General features: G+C 42.0%; 1 protein-coding gene across 2 annotated transcripts in view; it reads right to left on the reverse strand.

Annotated features, from left to right (window-relative positions):
• The window catches only part of SLC22A23 (solute carrier family 22 member 23), a 107,359-nt gene that overhangs the window by 11,736 nt on the left and 75,081 nt on the right, over positions 1 to 20,542 (reverse strand). The window contains exons 5-8 of one of the 2 annotated variants that reach the window (XM_023919898.2): positions 17,412 to 17,539; positions 10,862 to 10,951; positions 5,242 to 5,344; positions 2,052 to 2,284 (exon numbers count right to left, since the gene is read on the reverse strand). In XM_023919898.2, the coding sequence (XP_023775666.2) occupies positions 2,052 to 2,284; positions 5,242 to 5,344; positions 10,862 to 10,951; positions 17,412 to 17,539 (554 nt within the window). The remainder of the gene's footprint in view (positions 1 to 2,051; positions 2,285 to 5,241; positions 5,345 to 10,861; positions 10,952 to 17,411; positions 17,540 to 20,542) is intronic. The other variant, XM_086900498.1, reaches the window with a different exon arrangement.

Genomic DNA, 20,542 nt, shown 5'->3' on the forward strand with positions numbered 1-20,542 from the left:
CCACTCCTAATCACATGGGAGCACACATGGGCAGCAAGGGGAAGGGTATCAGCACAAGTTAGGCACAGCTCTGCTGGTCATCTCCCACCAGGGTTCTGTGGTTTCGCAGGTGACACTTCAGAGTTCAGAGGACAGGTCAAACAAGGAGAGCCTCAAGGTCTGCTGCTGCAGGTTTGTGGCTGGTGGAGAATAACCCCCTCTCTCTCTCACCATTCTCAAACTCTGATTTAATTTTCCAATTATGCTCAAATTACACTGAATTAAAACATGCAAGATGCTGTGACAGATTTCATAATAAAGAGGGTCGCTGCTTCTCTCCAAACAATGTCTAGTTCTTCTGAGGAAGAGGTGGCCATGGTCAAGAGAGGGGAGAGCTGCTCTGAAGTTTGAGGCTGCCTTTTCCTCCTCTTCTCACAAAGAAAAGAGTGGCTGATAAGAGCACTGCACTGAGAGTGCTGAGGTAGCACAAAGAACCTAAAGCCCTGCCTGATCTTAGTTTTGGCAACTTGGCTCACAAAACCACCTAAACCTGTTATGGAAATGGTTGTAATGAGTCCTACAGGGTGTTGCCTCCCACCTCCCTCATCAATTTATTTTGGAAAAATGCAACCTGTGTGTTTATTGCCTCAACAGCCTCACCAAACATCTCCCATTCTTAAAACAAAAATTAAAATGGGAAAATTCAGTGTAGAGAGACCCAGACGGACACCCCCAGAAGAACATGGAGTTTTGGGAGGTGCACACATGCACAGCCTGAATCTGCATGTGAATGGTCTCAGTCCATCAACAGACATGATGAGGTGCAGACATGGGACTTCTCCCACTCTCAGCTGGGATTGTTGGACATGGTAAATATGTGCTCAAAGGGAATGTAAACATCTGTGCCAAGCTGGGAGCAAACACACACGGCGCTGGAGTTTCCTCCATGTCATGAAAGAGGTTCCCTGTTTCCCTTCTACACTCCCACAAATAGCTTGTTTGCTAAAGTTTAACTTAGTAAATGCCTCCGGGAAACACAGTCTGTAAATATGAACAATTCCTGTTGGCTCGGAGCTGCCTTCAGTATGGAAGAATGTGAAAACTTTCCATCCTCAATGCAAAAAGCTCTTTCTTCTTAAGGCCCTTGATTATTACTAAACTTAGAAATTAAAACCGGCAATAACCAGTGTTCTGTAATAACCAGTTTGTCCAAAGTATATCTCAACCCTCTTCCCCCTTCCTTGGGGTGGGATTTTATGGATCAGGGGTCTAATGATTGGCAATTGTGAGAGTGGCAAAGCACACCCCACATTCCCTCTGTTTCAACACCTCTCTGATTCATCAAGCTAACCTCCTCAACCAACAAAAAAATGAAGATAATGAAATAAAATATAAAAAGGAAAGTGAACATTTCTATAGCAATTTTAATAGCTGAAGCAGCTCAAAAGTTACTGCCTGCAAAGGAAGAGGTGGAACACTCTCACTGTTCCTTTTTGCAGGAATAACCCATTTGAAATGCTGTGTCACTTCCCAAAATCATGTTCACATGGACTATACATACACTGTGAGTTAAAAGTGGGGTCTTTCAGCTGCACAATTTCCGTGCTACCTGCATGCTATTTGTTCGTAGCAATATGCTAAGAGCAGGGAGAGGACGTAAACCTACTGCTCTAACTCCTGCATGGTTTAGAGGCCACTTGAGAAGCTTGAGACTTGAGTGGGAAAGTTTTCCCTTCCCAATCTCTGTACAGCTCTTTCCCTGGGAGTTATTTCACTAAAATAAAATTGAAAGCATTTCTTGTTTCCTTGTTTGTTTTCTTGGTGACTACCCCGGATACAGCACCAATGCTCAATGAACTTCACCATGGGAATCATCCAGAATACAATGCCTTTTTTTAATGAGCCTGAGAAACAAGTGTTTGAGGAAACCTTCAAACAAATTCAGATTCTAAAACTCTGCAGGTGTATCACATGACAAATCTGGGAAAGGCAAAGGAAATGCTAATATTTCCTGGTCCCTTATTTGCATGTTAAGCTTGCGTGGTCCTGAAAAGCTCTCATCTCCAACTTACAGTTGAGAAGGCCCAGCTGCAGAAGAGATGCCAAGGCTGTAAGTATCATGAAGAGCAGGAGTCCTCCTCTCCTCCCCAGAAACCCGACCACGGGGCACATGGCCAGGCAGGATGCCAGCGCAATCCCGGCCATGGTGTAGTAATCCGCATAGAAATTGTGGGTAATCGCCATCTTCGCTTCGTGCCCCATCATACTTTTTGCAAAACAGTGGTGTATGCCATAACCAGTCAGCCTGGGGGAAACAGGAGAGGGCAAGAGAGACCATTGCTGAGAAGGTAGAACATACACTGTGATGTAATTCAGTGTGGGAAGGCACTAATGCAGGAATACAACACCTTAAGTTAAGAAACTTATCTCTAGGTGCTACTGTGAAAATAAGCATTGCTAAAGAGAAACAAAGGAAAAAAAGTCTCCATTTAATCAAATATTTGCTGACTTTATCCATATAGCTGCTGCTCATGGTATGATCAAGGCACAGGGAACTTTAGAAGATCTCCTAGTGCATGATAGGTTTTCCCATTGTATTTGAGAAATCCCATTCCCAGAGGAGCACATCTCTGTTCCCAGCGCACCTGCTGACAGCTACAGAGCCAGCACTGCTGCACTGAAGTAGCCTCTGAGCTTGGACAGCAAAACACCAGGAACACCCACCTGTCTTTGGCATTTGTTCATACTAAATACAAGCATTACACCACACTTCCCAAACTAGCCTGTTAAAACTGAAAGGCCCAGAGAAAGGAGTATTTGAAGTTGTATGTGCTGCAATGTTTATTACAATTATGAAACAATAAGCTCTAATTCAGTCTACACATTTTCACCACCCTTCACATCAATGTGTCTCCTCCTCTTTAAAAAAGTTTCTTTGAGATGCCACTGATCAACATCTTGCCATCACATTTCGCACCGCTTTCTCCTGTCCCATCCTATGCCTTCAAAAAATAGAAAAAAAAAAGAAAAAAGAAGGGGCTGGAGGTACAAAAGTCAGATGAGAAGCCCCAGCATCAATCCTGATGTGGTACAAGATAGCAGCAGGGGTGCAACTGCAGCTCAAGTACCTCTGCCAGGAAGAACTTCCTGTCTCTGGCACTTATGCAAGACAAATGACAAATCTCATAGCACAAATTAACAGTGCCTGAGAGAGTGGGAGGCACAGATCCAGGTCTCCAAAAAAACAACAACAAAAAAAGAATGGCAGGTACATTACACTGATACACTTCTATCCTTCTGAAGGCCAAGAATTTGAAGCTCTGTCAGTGCAAACTGACAAAATCAAAATAAGCATAGAAGCAGCGGGGGTGGATGCGCAGTCATTGAGTGCATGACAGCCCAAGGCCTGAGGAGCTTCTCTTGCAAACTTATGAATCAATGCCCTAGTTCAAAACCCCACCCTCAATACCAAACACCTTGGCCCTGATAAAAACCTAACACGAGTGCTTGCTGTTACACAAAAATGACATTTGCTTTGAATAACTAGATTATAGCTGACTCCTCCCATAAGAGAAATATTAATCAGCAAAACAGTAGTAATAAAAAAGCAGAGTTAACCAGTTCTTCTTCTTTCTCTTCTATGCATGTAAACATGGTTGCAGAAGTTGCTGTTGAGGCCATGACCTATAAACTAAATTATTGTATCATTGGACTTTGCTTTCCAGCCTGTTCTCCAAGAATTACTCAGTTCTCTTGACTTGGTGAGCCGCTCAGAACTGTTACTTTTAAAATTAAATCCTTGTGTCCTTTAACTTCTTTTTGTTCCCAGCAAAAGGTTCCTTCTCCACGTCTTAAAAATTCAGCACAGCCCTGTCTAACAGGAATAACAGAAGTAAAATCAATTGTTTTTTTCACCCCTTAAAAACAAACATGAAATCTATTTCCTCAGATGTACATCTGCTTCATGCTCAGCTTGGATGGCAAACAGCCTCTGTGTGCTAATGCCAGAAGTCATTCTTTGGGCTGCCTAGTTCTGATTTAGGGAATTTCAAAATACACAAATTAATGTGGGTGAAGGAGAAGGGGAGAATTCCCCATGTAAACATTTTTCACAAATACATTTAACACTGTCTATTAAATGTACTTGGTGAACCAGAGGAGAAAGCACTCTTTCGGAACAGAGGGAGTCCCTCACTGGTGGGTGGAAGAGAGACACAAATCTCATAAAACCAGAGTTGGTTCTGCAGCCAATGACACTGGAGATTGACCCCTGACGTCTGTGTGCTTCTGGGTGAATATCTGCCCAGCATAGGGGCTCTCCCCTCTGGGTGATGACTGATCCATAAGCCTGCTAACAGGAGTGAGGGCAGAGTAGTGCCCTGAAGTGAGGAAGAAAAAGCCACAAGAGAGCTACATAATTTGAAACTCATCAGAGAAAAGGGATTCCCAGTCTTCTCCATCCTCATCTCCCATTTGGAAAAAAAAAAAAAAAAAAAAAAAAATGAAAAATTCAAATGGGCATTTTACAAGATGGAAAAATTAGAAAATGCACTACTGGTGCCCTTCCAGAACTTGCAAGCCAATGTATTTCCTCTTTACAAGGTGTTCAGTTCTGGGCAGAAGGTCTCGGAGACTGTAACCTGCAAAATCCTCAGGCTGATGCTTGTTTTTGCTCTCATGAGCATATCCAAACTGAAGCCTTAGGAGGCAAGCATCACATTGTTCTGTTGAGGAGTGCACGTTCTCTCTGTGACACCCTGCCATAATTTGGGAGTGCTGAGGCACTTCATAATCTGCCTTTGAAGACCCACCAAGCACAGCTGTTACATGAGGGAACATCTTGTGTTTACTGGCAAGCAACATCTTCCTCTGCACCACAGCTCTATCAGATGTAAACAAGTTGAACCTGCACTCCTGGGGCATAAATGGTTTCAAAAACTCCCACCTGGGATACCAAGCAGATGTCTGAATGCACGAGCACCTATCAGCACATGGCCACACGAGACCACTGGTGACAGCAATGCAGTTGCAGGCGGCACCTGAGAAGATGCAGTTCTGCTGCCTGAAACAGCCAATGATCTTCTCCAGGTTTGCCATAAAAAAATATAGTTCCCTGCAACAGCTGGTGTTTTTCCAGGGTCATTTATCAGAGATGTTAGCGAAGGGTCTCACAGTGGGAAATAATAGAGCTCCCTCATCACTTCCCATTGCTGCTCCAGTTCACTGACCACACAGCTATTTAAACAAAGAGATTGGACTTACGAGTTCACACACAACACTACGATGTTTTTCCACAGGTTCCTTGTTCCCACCACTTTAACAATGCAGACTTTCTTCGGTCTCCTGGTGATTTCCTTCTCCAGCTCTGAAACAAACCAAATCAGAATTATCATTTCAGTGAGGAGAAGAAGGAGATTTACTTGTGAACTAAGATATTCTGAGGGATATTCTGGAGAGCACAACACTCTTGATAATATTAATAGGAACTATAAAAACATTGAATTGCCTGCCTAAAGTCCAGCACAGGTTCCTCCTTTTCTTCCAGGCTTCCCTGCATCTTCTTGGGGCAAAAGAACTAAGAACTCCTTCATACTCCAAACCTTCTCCCAGTTAAAAATGTGTATGAAAAGTGGGAGCAGTATGGAGTTTGGCCCCAACAAGCATGATCGCAAATTTCTTGAAGAACTTCAGGATTCTGTTAATTTTCAAACCACTCCACAGGGAGGACTGCACTGGTGCAGCTACAGGTTCTGCTCCCCTTTGTGAAATGCATACCTACTAAAAAGTCATGGAAAAGACTGGAGCTCAAACTCATTTTTCATGGGTAACTTCTGAAGTTTGTTCAAATGCAAGTTTCAGAATGAAGTGGCCAGGACACTACATCATCTCATCCATCTTCTACTCCGTTCCCTTTACAAATATTTAAGACTTTCCTGATGGATGTCCTCAACATTAAGACATTTCCTTAAATAAAAATCACTGGGCATCAGCAGCTGTGGTATCTTTGCATTTCAGAACTAAAGCACCATCATGTCCTTCCAGTGCTGGGCAGTTCAAGTGAACTTTTCCTTGCAATACTGAAATAACACACAAGCCTTACAAATATTGCATCTGATACCCTTGTTGGCACGGGACAATAATGAAGGGCACTGCTTATTTCCCAATTACCATTCAGTTAGAGCTTGAACACCTACCCAAGCATGCCAAAGCAGCCGCTGTTTCCAAGCTACTGGGTCAGTGAGCAACAAGTCCAATAAAAGCAGGAGAAGCTGTAGCTATAAAGAAGCATCACAAAAATAATGCCCTCCAAGAGCACAGACTAGGTCAGTTTTTTGGATTAAAGGCTTTCACTGCTGCTTTCTAGCTGGACTGTGTTTAAAGACAGCAGCGTGGTCCTGTTGTGAAGTGTGCACGTGTTCCCTTCGTGCATACTCAATGAGCTTGGGTGTCCTCAGTCGCCCACACTGGCCTGCCCTGACCTCTGTTTTACTCTGCTGAATAGCAACTTCCTAAAGAGATGCAAGACAGGAGAAAAATAAAAGCAAGCTGGGTTGGGGGGGGGAGGAGGGAGTGGGTTAAAAAAAAAAGTCACTCGAATTTACAAACTAAACAAAAACCACATTTGCCAGCTATTATTTGAGAAGTGCATCACAAAAATAATAAATCAAATAAACACTACTGATATGCAAATTCTTGAGGTATTAACTGCTCACAGGTCACTCCTGGTTTTCTCTCTAGAGTAACTACTGAGAAGGCTTCCAACAAAAGCAACAAAGGGTATTTTACAGTAGTGATTGTACTTATGCAGAATATTGCTATACTACTTTTCTAACAACGTGATAATGGCAATTTCTCCCCAGAATCTATGCAGCATGAAGCTCACAAAAAAAAAAAAAAAAAAAAAAGCAGAAAAACTAAGGTGGAGCAAAAGAAGAAATTGGTTAAATTAATAATTGTATTACAGAAGCCCTCTTCAGGCTCAGCAGTGGATATGCTTAAAACATAAGCAACAAAAAAAAATGGAACCTAATCTCAAAGAACAAGCTCAAAATAATTTTAGTAGCAAGATTCTAGGAAGGAGTAAGTGGGAACAAAATAATTCAGAGCAATGGAAGCAGTTAAATAAAACATAATTGTAAAAGCCACAATTAAGCCCAGGCCAAGCCTTCTACAACAAAAAAAGTCAAAGCAAGCACTAGACAAAGCACAAGGGTTTTGAAAGGCTGTTGGTAGGTGTTTACTATTTCAGCTGAAGGGCAACAATGAAAATCACTACCCAAACAACACATACTGCCTGGATTTCATGTGAACAAAAGAGTTCACTCTCAAACTAAGAATGACCAGATCTAGCCTATTAAGTAAAACATCTCATCCTCTGTCAGCAGAGGGTACATATGCAATATTCTTCAGATTTTCTTAATCTGATAGGGTTTTTTGTTTGTTTCTCAGAGAAATTTTTACTTTTTTCTTTCAGGGCAGAGAGTAGACTTGCATGTAAATACATGCTGTATTGAGCCACAACTTAATAAAATTAAGAGAAGGAACACTCAACTTGGCTACAGTTTTCTTTGGACATTATTTTGCTCTCCACTCCTGCCTTGTTCATACATCAGGGGTTCCCATGACACATATGTTCTTTGTTATTGTCATGAATCCATCTCACGTGCACTCAGGCCCCCCTTTTATCCTTTCTCATAAATCAGTGCTTCTGAACTAGTTCCTCTCAGTCTTTTTCACTGAACTGCTGTTCTGCCCTCAAGCAAAGGCTCACTTGGTTATGTGAACTGTCAAACACCTCCTGTGTCAGCTGCAGTGAGGATCACTCATGATGGGGAGCTCACCCCTTCTCTACCCTACTCATACAGCAGTCTTTCTGCAGTGGCCCCTTGCTTCTGCTCTCATGGGGGTTACATTCCATGGATACATCACAGCACTATACAAAAATGTCTCAATTCCAGATGAAACAGCATTACAAGCATTAAAAAAAGAGGGGGAAAAGGGAGGGGTGGGAAAAAAAAAAAAAAAGGGGGAAAAAGAAACTGTCCTCAAACCTTATACCAGAGAATGCAAACAGAACCTGGCTTTTTATTGAGAGCCTTATGACTCTACCAGCTATTTATGCCTCCATCCCTGTTTGATGTTGTTAAAACTCCAAATCTAAGCCACCTGTTTTAGATGAATGACTTGTCTCCAAGTCTCCAACACAATCCATCTTTCTGATGGCTTTCTTCCTCCTTTGTTTCTATGAATACTAGTGAGATATTCACCAAAAATTCCCACTGCACTGCAAAATCTATGACTTGCAATAACCAAAATATCATTCCAATAGGAACAAATAAGTTATGTGACTTGCAAAAAAGCCATCAGCTACAGAACTGTCTCTCACATAAGTGACCTGCTGTCTTTGGAGGGAGCCTGCCTGCGTGAAAGGACCCACTCTGACTGACTTTGATGAGCACCAGGAGAGTGACAGCTCTCAGGCTGACTGACTTCATAGGTTCAAAGTTAAGATAATAAAAGTCAAACCAAAGCCTATTAAAGCCTCATGGAAGCAAACTATTTCTCCCCCAGGACTAACACCAGAAAGACTCCCTGTACCCCCAGCTTACTCTTTCATTTTATACTGAAGTCACCAATACAGAAGGAATTTGCATTAAATGCTTCAGTTTTGATTTACCAAAAGGGAAAGTGTGGAATATAAAAATATTTCTATCCATTTATTCAGAGCCCCCTAATAAGTTTTCTCATACTCCAGAGCCCCCACACACTCTAGGCTTCCTATTCAGGGACTCGGTAGGAAAACTGTCAACAAGCTAACTCTTTATATCTCAGTGGAAATTAGAACTATTCACTGTCAGACTTAAAAAAAAAGTCTCATGGGAAGGGGAACCCTACCAGCTTCTAACTCACAACGCTGCTGAATTCTCATGAGACCCTCTGCATTTTGGGAGCATGCCTTTTGAAATCAGAAAGTATCTTTAAAGCCTTCAGATGAAGCCACCCATCTCTGCACCACTTGGCACAGACAAAACAGACAAAAGCCCAAATCAAGCAGCTGAAAAATTATGTCCAAAATGACAAGTGTCCTGTGGTGATGGACTTCTGCTGGATTTTTCTGTCTGCTAAATGATATTGTCAGTAGCTCTTTGAACATGAAAAGATCTATGGAAACCTAGCATAGAGACTCAATCAATCTCTGGAGCATGACAGCTCTGCAGCAGGAGGCGGACCAGTCCAAAACACAGAGGTGAAGTAATCTACTCTCTGGCAGACAGAGTTACTGGTACATGGGTTTATTTAGACCTTTCCAGGACTTCTGTCCAGCTCTCAAGCCACATACAGAAATTATGAAGTAGGTAAAATACTGACTGATGGGCAGAGAGCAATAAGGGATAGAAAAATAGAAATGATAAGTGAATGGCAGGACATTAGCAGTCTTAGTATCCCTAGTAGGGATGATTCATCTTATTTAAAATAATAAAAAAATCTTGTTTAATAACCTAAGTAGGGAGCTTGACAAAAAAAATGTACCAATAAGGTCTGGAGGTGACAAAGTGAGGCACTACCTTACTACCAAAGGTAAGTACAACACAAATGAGCTGTGAGAGAGAACTGGGTGAGCTTGAGATCCAGTGTGTGGCAAAAGCAAGTGAAAATGTGACATACAAGGCAAAATTCTCAGAGAATTGAAGGGGAGATGTTTCTGGTGGAAGATAAGCAAAACCTGTGTTGGACTTGGTTATGTACTACTTGAACACGAGTAACTATATGGCACCAGTTTAATGCAGCCATGAGGTATTTTCAATTCAAACAATGAAATACTGGAATTCTTTTACAATCCTGGTCATCAATGTTTGAGAAACTAAAGCTCCAGCAAGCCCATTTATAAAAGGAGAGGAGATAGAGAACTTCATCTCAGTACAGGAATAGGGCTGCTCTCTTCTCATACAGCATGAGGAAAAAGAGATTTAAGATTGGCACAGACAGGAGCAAATGGGAAAGGGAAAAAAGAACAAACCCAGAGAGCTATAGTGTATTTGACTTGAATGCTAAAATGTACCTTCAGTACAAGAGGAATATGGAGACTGGAATTTTGTAACAAAAGCACTGGACATAAATAGTTATAGCATTTAAAATGAACCTCCTTTCATAACAGCAACTCTGTAACTGTAACAGCTAAGGACTGATTGCAATCATTTATTTCAATCCTGTGTTTCTAATTACATTCAAAAAAGATCAGAAAGTCAAACATAAGGTTGCTGTTGTAATTTTCAATTGCTCATGTACATTATGATACAGCACTTAGATGATCACACAGTTTTTCCCCCAGAATATTCACTACAGTCATCCAAGGGACAGGTGTGTTAAAGAGATCTCTGCCTTTCCCCTTCAACATGTACCCCCTCAGCTTCATTATCCAAACTGCCCAATGAGTACAAAATATCATAGATTTCCTTAGAGACATTCCTGCAGTGCTGTCAGAATATACATGTATTTCATAAATACAAATGAAATTATCTCTACCGCCTTCTTGTAAGAGTAAGGACAAAGATTACTCCTGTTTTGTGGGCAGGGAGATAAAATGGAGAGGATTGGTGTCCAGAAAGAGAAAAACATCATGCAGCAATACCCCTTGTAGGTGCTGATATAAATGCTCCCATCTTTCTGCAAATCAAGCTCCAGAATTGCATGCTAGAGACAGACACTGAAGAAATTGTGATTAGTGACAGCACTGAAAGGGCCTGATTCCAGGAAAATCTCCATCATTGTACAAGAACATCCCTGACAGACCCAGTGAATTAGTACAGCTCTTCAGGAGGTATTCATTTCCCCAACACTGTCCTCTTTCCTTCTGTAACCCTCTGCCTCATTCACTACACACCTTCCAAATTCTGCAACAAATGAGGAACAGACAACAGCTTCATTCCCACATCATCGTCCATCCTATGCACTGATTCGTCCATCCTATGCCCTGTGAAAAAAATAGGTCGTAATCATGTTATTTAAGGCTGTATCATCATGCCTTCATGCAAGGAGGCCAAGCAGGGGTTGCCCAGGCAACCTGACTTCTTGCATTTCCCAGAGCATGACTTGTCAATGCTTACATTCTTCTAAAATCACCAGTGTTAAAAAAAAAACCCAACAACAACACAAAGAGCACCTCCAATGCCCCTGTGTGGAGCTGTGTCCATCAGGAGGTTGCAGGTACCCACACATGCATTACTGCTCTCTGTTGTGGGAGCCATGGAGGGAACCTCAGCAAGCTGAGCAAGTGAGTTGGGCAGTAGGGAGGGGTGAAGCAAACATTTCAGGAGTGGATTTTGCAAAAGAAGAGTTCCGAGACTGAATCTTTGGGCTTGACAGCTTACTCTGGAAGGAGGGGGAAGCAGATGATTGCAGCCCCTTTGAGGGGCTTGGAGCCCCTTAGAGTCTCTGTGCTCTAACTCTCCTCTGCTCTTCCTCTACAGAATGCTCTTCCTCCATTACTGCCCCCAGTCCCTTGTCCTTGCCTCTCTAAGTCCCCTCCAGCTACCTTTAGTCTCTGCTACCACAACTTTTTCAAGTCTCTTATTTCCTCTCTCCTCTGGCCACTGGTGCACTCACACTGCTCTCCACCCACTTCCATTTGGTTCTCCAGGTTTCCCCTCCTACACTTCACATCCACATCTGGACTCGCCAGTCCTCTCTCCTCTGGTGCCCATGGGCTGGGGAAATGCCAGCAGCACCGGGGCTTGCTGCCAGCCCTCTGCACATGGTTCCTGCCCTGTAAAGCTGGATCCTCTGGGAGGATAGGTAAAGCACTGTGCACAAAGAGCCATTGTGCCAGTGGGGCACAAATCAACAGGCTGGAGTGCAGCCAGCGAGAGTCTGCAGAGGACTCAACTAGTGAGAAAGAGTCATTCAAACTGAAATAGAGGCTGATAGCTCCCTCTTCTTTCTTTTATTTTTGGGGTTTTTTTTTGTTTGGTTTTTTTTTTTCCCTTTAAATTTTCTAGCATATTTGGCTTTTCCCAGTGGCATCAAAAAGCACATTGTCAGTAGAATGCACCCTTTCTCCCTGATCCCTCCAAAACCTGATACTGTCAGATATCACTACTACCTTTGCTAAGTATACAGTCAGGGCATGCATGGGCTCTCCTCTTCCATTACTGTAGACCCAGCCAGGAGAAGAGGACCTAACTGACCAGTTTTATTCTTGTTAATCACTATCATTACAGCACATCCTAAAAGAGTAGCACAAACTCCACCAGTTCCTGGTGCTGGACAGCAGAGGCCCAGCAGGAGAAACCCATATCCTCCTGAAACTGATTTAACATACAAGAGGACAACAGAAATCATTGTCTGGGTTTTTTTTGTTTGTTTTTATTTTTAAATTTTGAGACAGAAATCTCTGTGGCTGATAGACTGCCTTCAAGCAACACCTTGAACTGTTTTAACTACATTTTCTACATTTACCTGACCACCCTCTGGGAGCTGCATGGAACATTTAAGTTTAGCACCATTAAACACCCAAGAAACAGGATCTGGTAAAGGAGGACATCTGGCAGGTTTGTACTTCACTCTCACATGGAATCCCCTGTATTATGGAGCCAGGAAACTTGTTTTTCTTCTCTAGCTAATACACTCTTCATCTATCACAAGCTTTAAACCAGTAGTGTAGTAATAGGTGTGATGGTCTAAGGATACGAATAAAGCTTTATAGGGAAAGAGACTGACTTTCAGACATAAGGTATTTTCACCCTTCCCTCTGCTATTTACCCAGTGGAAAAGGAAAATGAATATAATTATACAGATTCAAGCCTCATGCTTAGGAAAAATAAAATATATATATAGCAAAACAAAACAGAAAAATAGCTTATGTTTAAAGAAAAGTAATGGCAGCATGTTGTTCAGCAGGAAGAAAGGTAAAAGATAATGAATTGTTTTTCTTCAGAGGGGAAGTCCCTGAAAACCACAGCTTTCCTAACTGCAATCCACACACATACACAGAGTACCCCCATATCACCACCATACCCCTTCATCCTCTCCATGTTGTGTTCTGCATGCTAAAGTACTGGCATCTCTTTGGATGCTTTACCTTTGCTGTCCACCTTGTGTGATTACATCAATATTATTTCTCTAAGCTTGGAAGGGAATTTTGGGAAGGAACAGCTATAACCTCTCTGCCCACAGGAACACCTCTGGTTCGTGTTTCCATCCAGAGACGGGCAGAAAGGGAGCTTTGTTTTTCAGCCTGGCCAAGCAGCAATTTTCATGTTAAGGAACACCTGAAATGTCTCTCCACACAGGGGAAGCCAAAAGGGAACTGCACAGGGGTGGGTTTCCATGGAAGCATCACGTGTGACACCTGGGTAGCTGCTGATCCAGCAGTGTCTCAAGTGGAGATTTCCAAGTGGAGCATTTCCCAGGACACCCAAACACGGCAGGGCTGGGTGCTGGTGCAGCAAAGGTCAGCCTGCAGAAGACAATCTGTTCCAGGCAGCAAACAGACCCTTCGACCCCACACAAAGAAAAAGAGTGTATTCTGTAAAAATAATGAAAGCCACCTAAAGTGTAAAGCCACCTTTAAAAGGTGTAAGGAGGTTGGTGCTTTAGGATTTCCAATTCCCCTAAACATTATTTTCTCCTGTTTGTTAAATAATCTTCATACTTCCTTAGTATTTATGACACTAAGGTCAAAATGACTGTCCTGCAGCTGCAATGAAATATATGTTTGGTTCTCACTCTGCAGGGGAACAAGGAAGAGATGGTGAAGTTTCTGGAGAAATTGGTAGTGAAAAATCTGTATTGAACTGATTTTATCAAAATATTTAATTTGCTCATGATTGAAGATGAGATTTTTGGGTAATGTTTTGAAACATTTGCCAACAAAATTCAGACAGCCTGTTTTAAAAATGACATTTCAATACACAGTTGAATAAAAATAATTTCCTTGATGCAAAAACAGATTTAAACTTTTATTTCTAAAAGAGGGCAAAGTTTAAAGCCAACTGCTGAAATTTTGAGTCAAAACATACTAGGGGTGATTTATCAAGGTCTAATTCACCTATGTTTCTTAAGCATTAAAAAAGAAAATGCACCACATAAACCCAAAAAGCTCATTATTAAGGCAAATTATTCCTGCCCAAAATCACAAGGTACACCAAACACTCAAAAATAAGACCATTTAAAGCTGCTGAGAAAAAAGATCCTTTTATGCAGCCAACATCAGCCCTGGGACAGGCTACTGAAGATAAGGGCAATGTAAATTCACAACACTTCAGACTCCTACCAATGTACCTTGTCTCACCTTAATTTGTTTCCTATGTAAGCACACTCTCACTCTGTCTTGCTGGCTGGGCATTGCTCATCAGCTGCCCACCCTCATTTTCTCCTGGCAGGGGTTGTTACAGCTGGGCCTTTCAGCTGCAGCTGGATCACTGTCTGGACTTTTGGTTGTTGTGTTTAGAGACATCCCAGGAGAGCACTGGCAACCACTCCAACCCAAAGACTGACAAAAACAGTAGATAAATTTTGCTTCCTTTTTTTCCCCCCCCCCCCCACCTCACACACAGGCCACCTCCCCATGGAGCAAAGAGCCCCTACAGATGGTTAGTGGCACTCTCCACTACAGGCAGTGTAGCCAAATGGACGAGCAAAGTCTTTCAGCAGGCAGTGGAAACGGTGTGATTCTTCAGAAAGGAAAATCAGCCTGTTCATTGCTTGGAGAGCAATTCAAAATTAAATTTTCTTGCATCCCAGAAATACTTTGTCCACTTGAATGCTACTTCTTTTTACTATGGAACTCATATCAAGTGCCAAGGTATATATGAAACTCCTGTAATTATCTGTTATATCAGACACACTAATTTTACTGGTATGTATGAGTAAAATTACAGTGGGATTTTCAGCTGGAAGGGACTGCAAGTGAGCAGTTTATCATTTAAATGCATTGGGAGTAATTCAATCACAGGAGGCTGTTACAACAATGAGGCGAGGAATAAAACAGCAACACAATGGCCCCTAACTAGCGCAAAACAGTTTCCAGCCCTTTCAGATGGAAAACAAAGAACAAAACAAATCACAAACAAAAATCCCTCCACACAGATAGGGAAGCTCAACAATGGAAAACAAGGGATATCTGCACCAGGCTCAATGGCATCCTTTCTCCCAGACAAGTACCAGTTTTCTACCCATTCCATGCTAGAGCAGCTATGCACACGTTATTACAGCACACAAGAGCAGAGAGAGGGTTCCTCTTCCTTACTGACCCACTGATACAAGGTCTGCAGCTTGCTCACGTTCTTAATTCAAGAATCCTACTATTCTCCTGTCCTCACACAGACCATCAACACCCCCATGCACCCAGAATGAGAGAGGTGGTCTTTCCTTCAGTAGTTTATAGTTCATCTTATTTCATGCTTTTGGTACTGCTCCTCTCTTCCTACAGAAATGCAGCTTCCCTCCAGGGCTGCATCAGAAAAGCCCTTAAGTGTGGGGCTACAGAAAGAGTTTAAAGAGAAAAAGTGAGGGAAGAAATAAAAAAATCCCAACAATCTCATCATTAACAAGGAGGCAGAAATGGCCATGTTCTGAATCATTTATGAATTGCAAATGGTGTTGTACTGACAACTGCTATATCTAAATGTATTTGCAGTCAGAGGATCCACAGTATCAAGATGTGAAATAATGCTCTTTTTTTTCTCAAGAAAGGGAGTCACCTCCTTAAACAGGAGTGTACTCCTGCCATGAAACTGCTGAGAAAAGTAATCAGTCACAAATAATAGTCATAAAGCCATTTTGACATTTAGCATTCCTCCATGGGCAATACCATTATACATGGCTTAACTAAATCCCTCAAGCACACAGTTGTGTCTTTATTATATTCCTTAAAGGAAACTCAGGTAATTTGTTTTTTCTTTCCCCTAAAATACATTTTATTTCATCTGCAAATTCAAGAAGCTGACTGACAAAAGCCAAATTTAGGAATTCATTGGGAAACTCCAAAACCAATTGCTGGCTCAGGGACCCATAATTTCTCAAGATCCATCATCTATTCCGAGGATGACCCGTAAAAATGAGGTGGGGGGGAGGGGGATGCAGATCAACAGGTTAATGACAGCTCTCACACCCCTAATGCTTTTCAGAACTTTACCAGAAAAATGGTATTTATACTGCAAAGCCATGTTGTGTGGTGCAGATCCAGGAACTGTAACCCCAGACACACAATTACATGCAAGCCAGCTAATTAACACCGGTGTGCCGACTGCACCAAAAATCACACCCATGACATGGGTAAGCATAGCAGAGATCCTGAACTGGGCTTTTCATCCCTCGCTGATGGAGACTGCTTTATTCATTAGGCACTGATGTTAATGGTGACAGTTTTCTACCCTGGATTAAACCTGTTCCAGTGCTGACTAATGCCTTTAACACTCACTGACAGAAACTACCCTAGAGACCATTGACAAGGATCAGACAAGTGCAGAAGCATCACATCCACTCACTGGCAGAGCAACTGGCTGAGGTTCCCCTGCAGCCCCCAGGGTCAGAACAGGTAGTGCTGGAAAAGTGGGAAATGTTTCCACCATTTTCTGACAACTGGGTAGTCTGATACAGACTGCAAATCACAGTGCAAAATGGGTGTTTATGGGCAGTATCAAGCCTGTGAGAAGGAAAAGGGGAGCTTGAACCAAATCTGACAGGGGCACTAGTGAGATAAAGATCCAGAAGCTCTTTGCCTTTGTTGTAATAAGACAAACACACATACACAGATGCACGGAGTCTCTTCTGCACAGCAACCTGCAAGACAGGATCTTGGCTATTTCAGTGACAATTTCAGTGATGAGAGGAGCCAGCTCTTTCCAAAAGCATCAGTAAACCACGGAATTGATACTTTAGACTCTCAAGTGAAAACTGTCACTTGCAGCAACCCCCCATCCCTAAAGCAGCATCACTCAGATGATGCAGGAGAGGAAAGAAAAACAGCTCTTGGAGCAAGGCTTTAAAGAGAAACTCTAATGTAGTTTAAGTTTCCCATGGGGCTGGCACTTTAGTATAGGGGATTTGAGTGCTGCTGCTTCTCCAAACCAACAGAGTAAGTGTTGGGTGATGGGCAGGATCCCAGCAAGCAGCTTCCTTAACAGTTTCCAGAGGCACACAGAGCTGAAGGCGCACTCTTGTAGCCGTGGTAAAATTCTTCAAGAGATGTCTCTAAAGACACACGGCACTGCAAGACAAGACTATAATTACTAGGACTGTTCAACAGGCCATGTACTTTTTAACACAGTGCTGGAGTTTGGAATGGATTTTCAAGAAAAACAGAATGAATGAATGAATGAATGAATGGATGAGATGATTTACAGGCAATAAATAGATTAATTCTGGACAGTAGTGCCATGTGCAGCCTTTAGAGAAGAGCTGGGGGATTTGCAATTGTCTGTCCAACTCACCAGGCACCACTCCTTTGATGTCGCTTTCTGTGTTCATCCTGTTCTTGTGCGTGAACTGGAGGATCAGTTCCTTGGATGCCTCAAACTGCTGTGTAGCCATCAACCACCGAAGAGATTCTGGGAAAATACTTTAAAGAGGGAAAACAGGTTAGAGCTGCTTCCAAGGTTCTGTCAGAGGATGAACTGGTAGAGTTTTAGCTGCTCTTTTAACCACTCAGAAACTATGTTATTATTTCAAAATACAGAAGAATAATTTATGAAAAAAAAAAAGTGAAAACAGATTCAGAATGTGCAAATTTACGGTATTTTCTTTCACCCTGATTCACAAACTGTAGAGGAAATATCCTATCACATGGAAATACAACATGTTGGAATTTTATAACATGTTACAGATGCTCTGTCCATTAATATAGCTGGAAATAAATGAGAGGAAGAGGCAGCACTGTCTGCAATAGAATTTGCTGCCAAGAAGGGAATGAATGAGATGCGCCGTTCACACATGGTAATTCAGACCAAAGAAAGAAAACAGCTGACAGAAGTAATTTGGGTTCTCTTTTAAAGACAGATGAAAGAGAAGAATTACTTCTTAGGATGATAAGCTTCCCCTACTAAAGATAATACTTTGTAAATTGCCTTAAAAAAATATACATGCATACAGTTTAAAAAGTGAATTTTCCATCCAGTTGTTTCTTTCAAGTGCTGATATTAACCAGATTAGTGAGCTTAACTGGCACTTTCCCTTTTTTTCCAAATGAGTTTATTTTAATACAAAATCAAAAGAAATACGTAGCTCTTAGAACAAAACCCCAAAACCTCCCATACTTCTATAGACATGAAAACTTTCAGATCTCACTCAATAAGTATATTTTTTTCATGTTAAGACCTTGTTTTTACTACTCTTCCAAAAGACCTTACTAAAAACAAATTTAAGAACTACTTTTAACTTCAAATACCTAATAAAGCCTCAAATTTCCTTCTCAAAGCACTGATTTTTGCTGTGGATACTGCCCAGTTCTTGTACTTCTTCTTAGTACTTCTAAGCAGTTAATTGCACCATTATTGTACTGTCTCTTAGGGCTGATACAATATGGAAGATGCCTTAGCAAAGCCTCCAACTGAGATAGAGAAAGTATTTTTGGAAGAAGAAATAAAAAGGAGAGAACTCAGGCAGACAGCAATCAAAATGTTATCAGCCAATAAAAATATATAACAACTATGATGACAGCCATTCAGCTTGACAGCCTATTTACTACCCCTCATCCTGCACAGATGATTTGGCACATCTTCCAGCAGAGTGTCTTGTAAAGAAAAAGCATTTTTTTAAAGTACTAAGAATTTTTTGAATGCAAAATCTCTGCATGCTTGGCCCTGCCTGGAGAGGGTACGGCCTCAGCCACCAGCCTATAAGTTTTAGATTTTCAACAGTCTGCTTACAGGTTCCAAACAACAAGTTCTGTGATGACCACCCACATGTAGGGAAAGGAAAGGAGCCATGAGGTTGGGGACAAAAATGTCTCTTATCTTCTGGCTCCTGCAGGTTTCTCAAAGTGGAAGTGCTGAAGCCTAGCATCTTTCAGGTGCCCCATCACTCAGTGTGAGCAGTGAGAGGTTCCTCAGGGACACTTAAAAATCCGTGGGCTGCCTTGAGTCCAGGTCATCAGTCCAGTCACATTCAGTAAGAGCTCCCACGGTCACAAATTCTCAGTGTGACACACTAAGTCTGGTTGCACCCAATGGCCTCTCATGGCCAGGGCAGAAGTTCTGTCACGTTCAATAGATCTCTCAGCCAGATGCAAAAGTGTCACTTATTCAGCAACAGGAACGCAGGTTCTTGGGTTGCTGACAAATACAGTCTCTGGAAGCACACACCAATAATACTTAAAGTATGAATAACAGAGCCATTGACAAATGCATTAAATTGTGAGATGACCAAATAGCACTAAAAGCATGATCACAAACACAAGCTTGCTTTTTGAATTTCCTGAAGAAGCACTTGGTATTGCTGAGTGTTCGGGTCCTACACAACAGGTGGTGAGAGAGCAGATAGGTACAGCCCATCGACGGTCCCAGGATACAAAGGTGAAATCTCCTCTGACCTTCAAGCTACATTTATAGTGTTTTATTTGAGAGAAGGGAAAAGGTTAAGTTACAGGTGATGTCATTTCATGTTTAGGTTGGAATTTGGGTGACTTCAGCCGTTAGCATAGGTGAGGCTGTGAAAAGTAATACATATTTTTGAGCTAATATGACAAAGTTCAGCTTTTGGTCACCTTTCGTGTCATTCCTTTGGCTTACAGTTCCCATCAGCTGCATTGTTTTAAACAGAGCATGACCACAACCCCTCTGTGCCACCCCATCCTTCGTTTCCTGTCTCCCTTAGAGCAGTACACCAAGCTCCCTCAGTGTTCCTGCTCCGAGGTGTGCAGACAGTTTGTCCCTGGTGAACCACAGCCAATGCATGCCCTCCTTCCTGCTGAACTTTGGTTTTCAGTATTTTCCTTGAATAGCTGGTTGATAGTCTGCTACCTCTTCCATCAGCAAGGAAAGGGCCACACTTTTACAGTCAAGGAAAAGAAGTTCCACAGCTGCTGCTGCTTGGGAGAGGAGGATAATTGGAAGGCACACTGGGGAGAAAAAGATCTTAAGTTTGAGAAATCCTTAGAGAACAGAAGAATCCTTGACAAAGACCAGGAAGGTACCACAAGTAGCTGGAAGAAGAACTGTGATTCTGGACAGACGGATGGAAAATGGATGCCCATGGAAAGATTGTAATGTGTTATCAATTAGGGGTCTGCCTCAGGTCAACAAATCCAGTTATTGCAACTTTGTGTCTTGGTGCAAGTAAGTCCTATCCAAGAGCACCAGAAAAAAACCCAGCCACCTCTTCCCATCTCTTTCAGTTTTGGTTAGAGTGAAGGAGGAGTTTATTTCAAATTATTGATACCTTTACTGACATTCATGGCATCATCCTGTCTGGATCTTCCTTTGCTCAAAGGAGAAGAAATATGTTCTCTGTATAACTGGAGCTCCCCTTCCCTTATGGCTCTGATACACACATGCACTTGAAAGGAGTCTAACTTCTATTAAATTATCTTTATACACCTGACACAAACCCTGTGCCCATGTCTGGC

Source organism: Cyanistes caeruleus, chromosome 1, assembly GCF_971803275.1.
Source record: "Cyanistes caeruleus chromosome 1, bCyaCae1.hap1.1, whole genome shotgun sequence".
Taxonomy (NCBI): Eukaryota; Metazoa; Chordata; class Aves; order Passeriformes; family Paridae; genus Cyanistes; species Cyanistes caeruleus.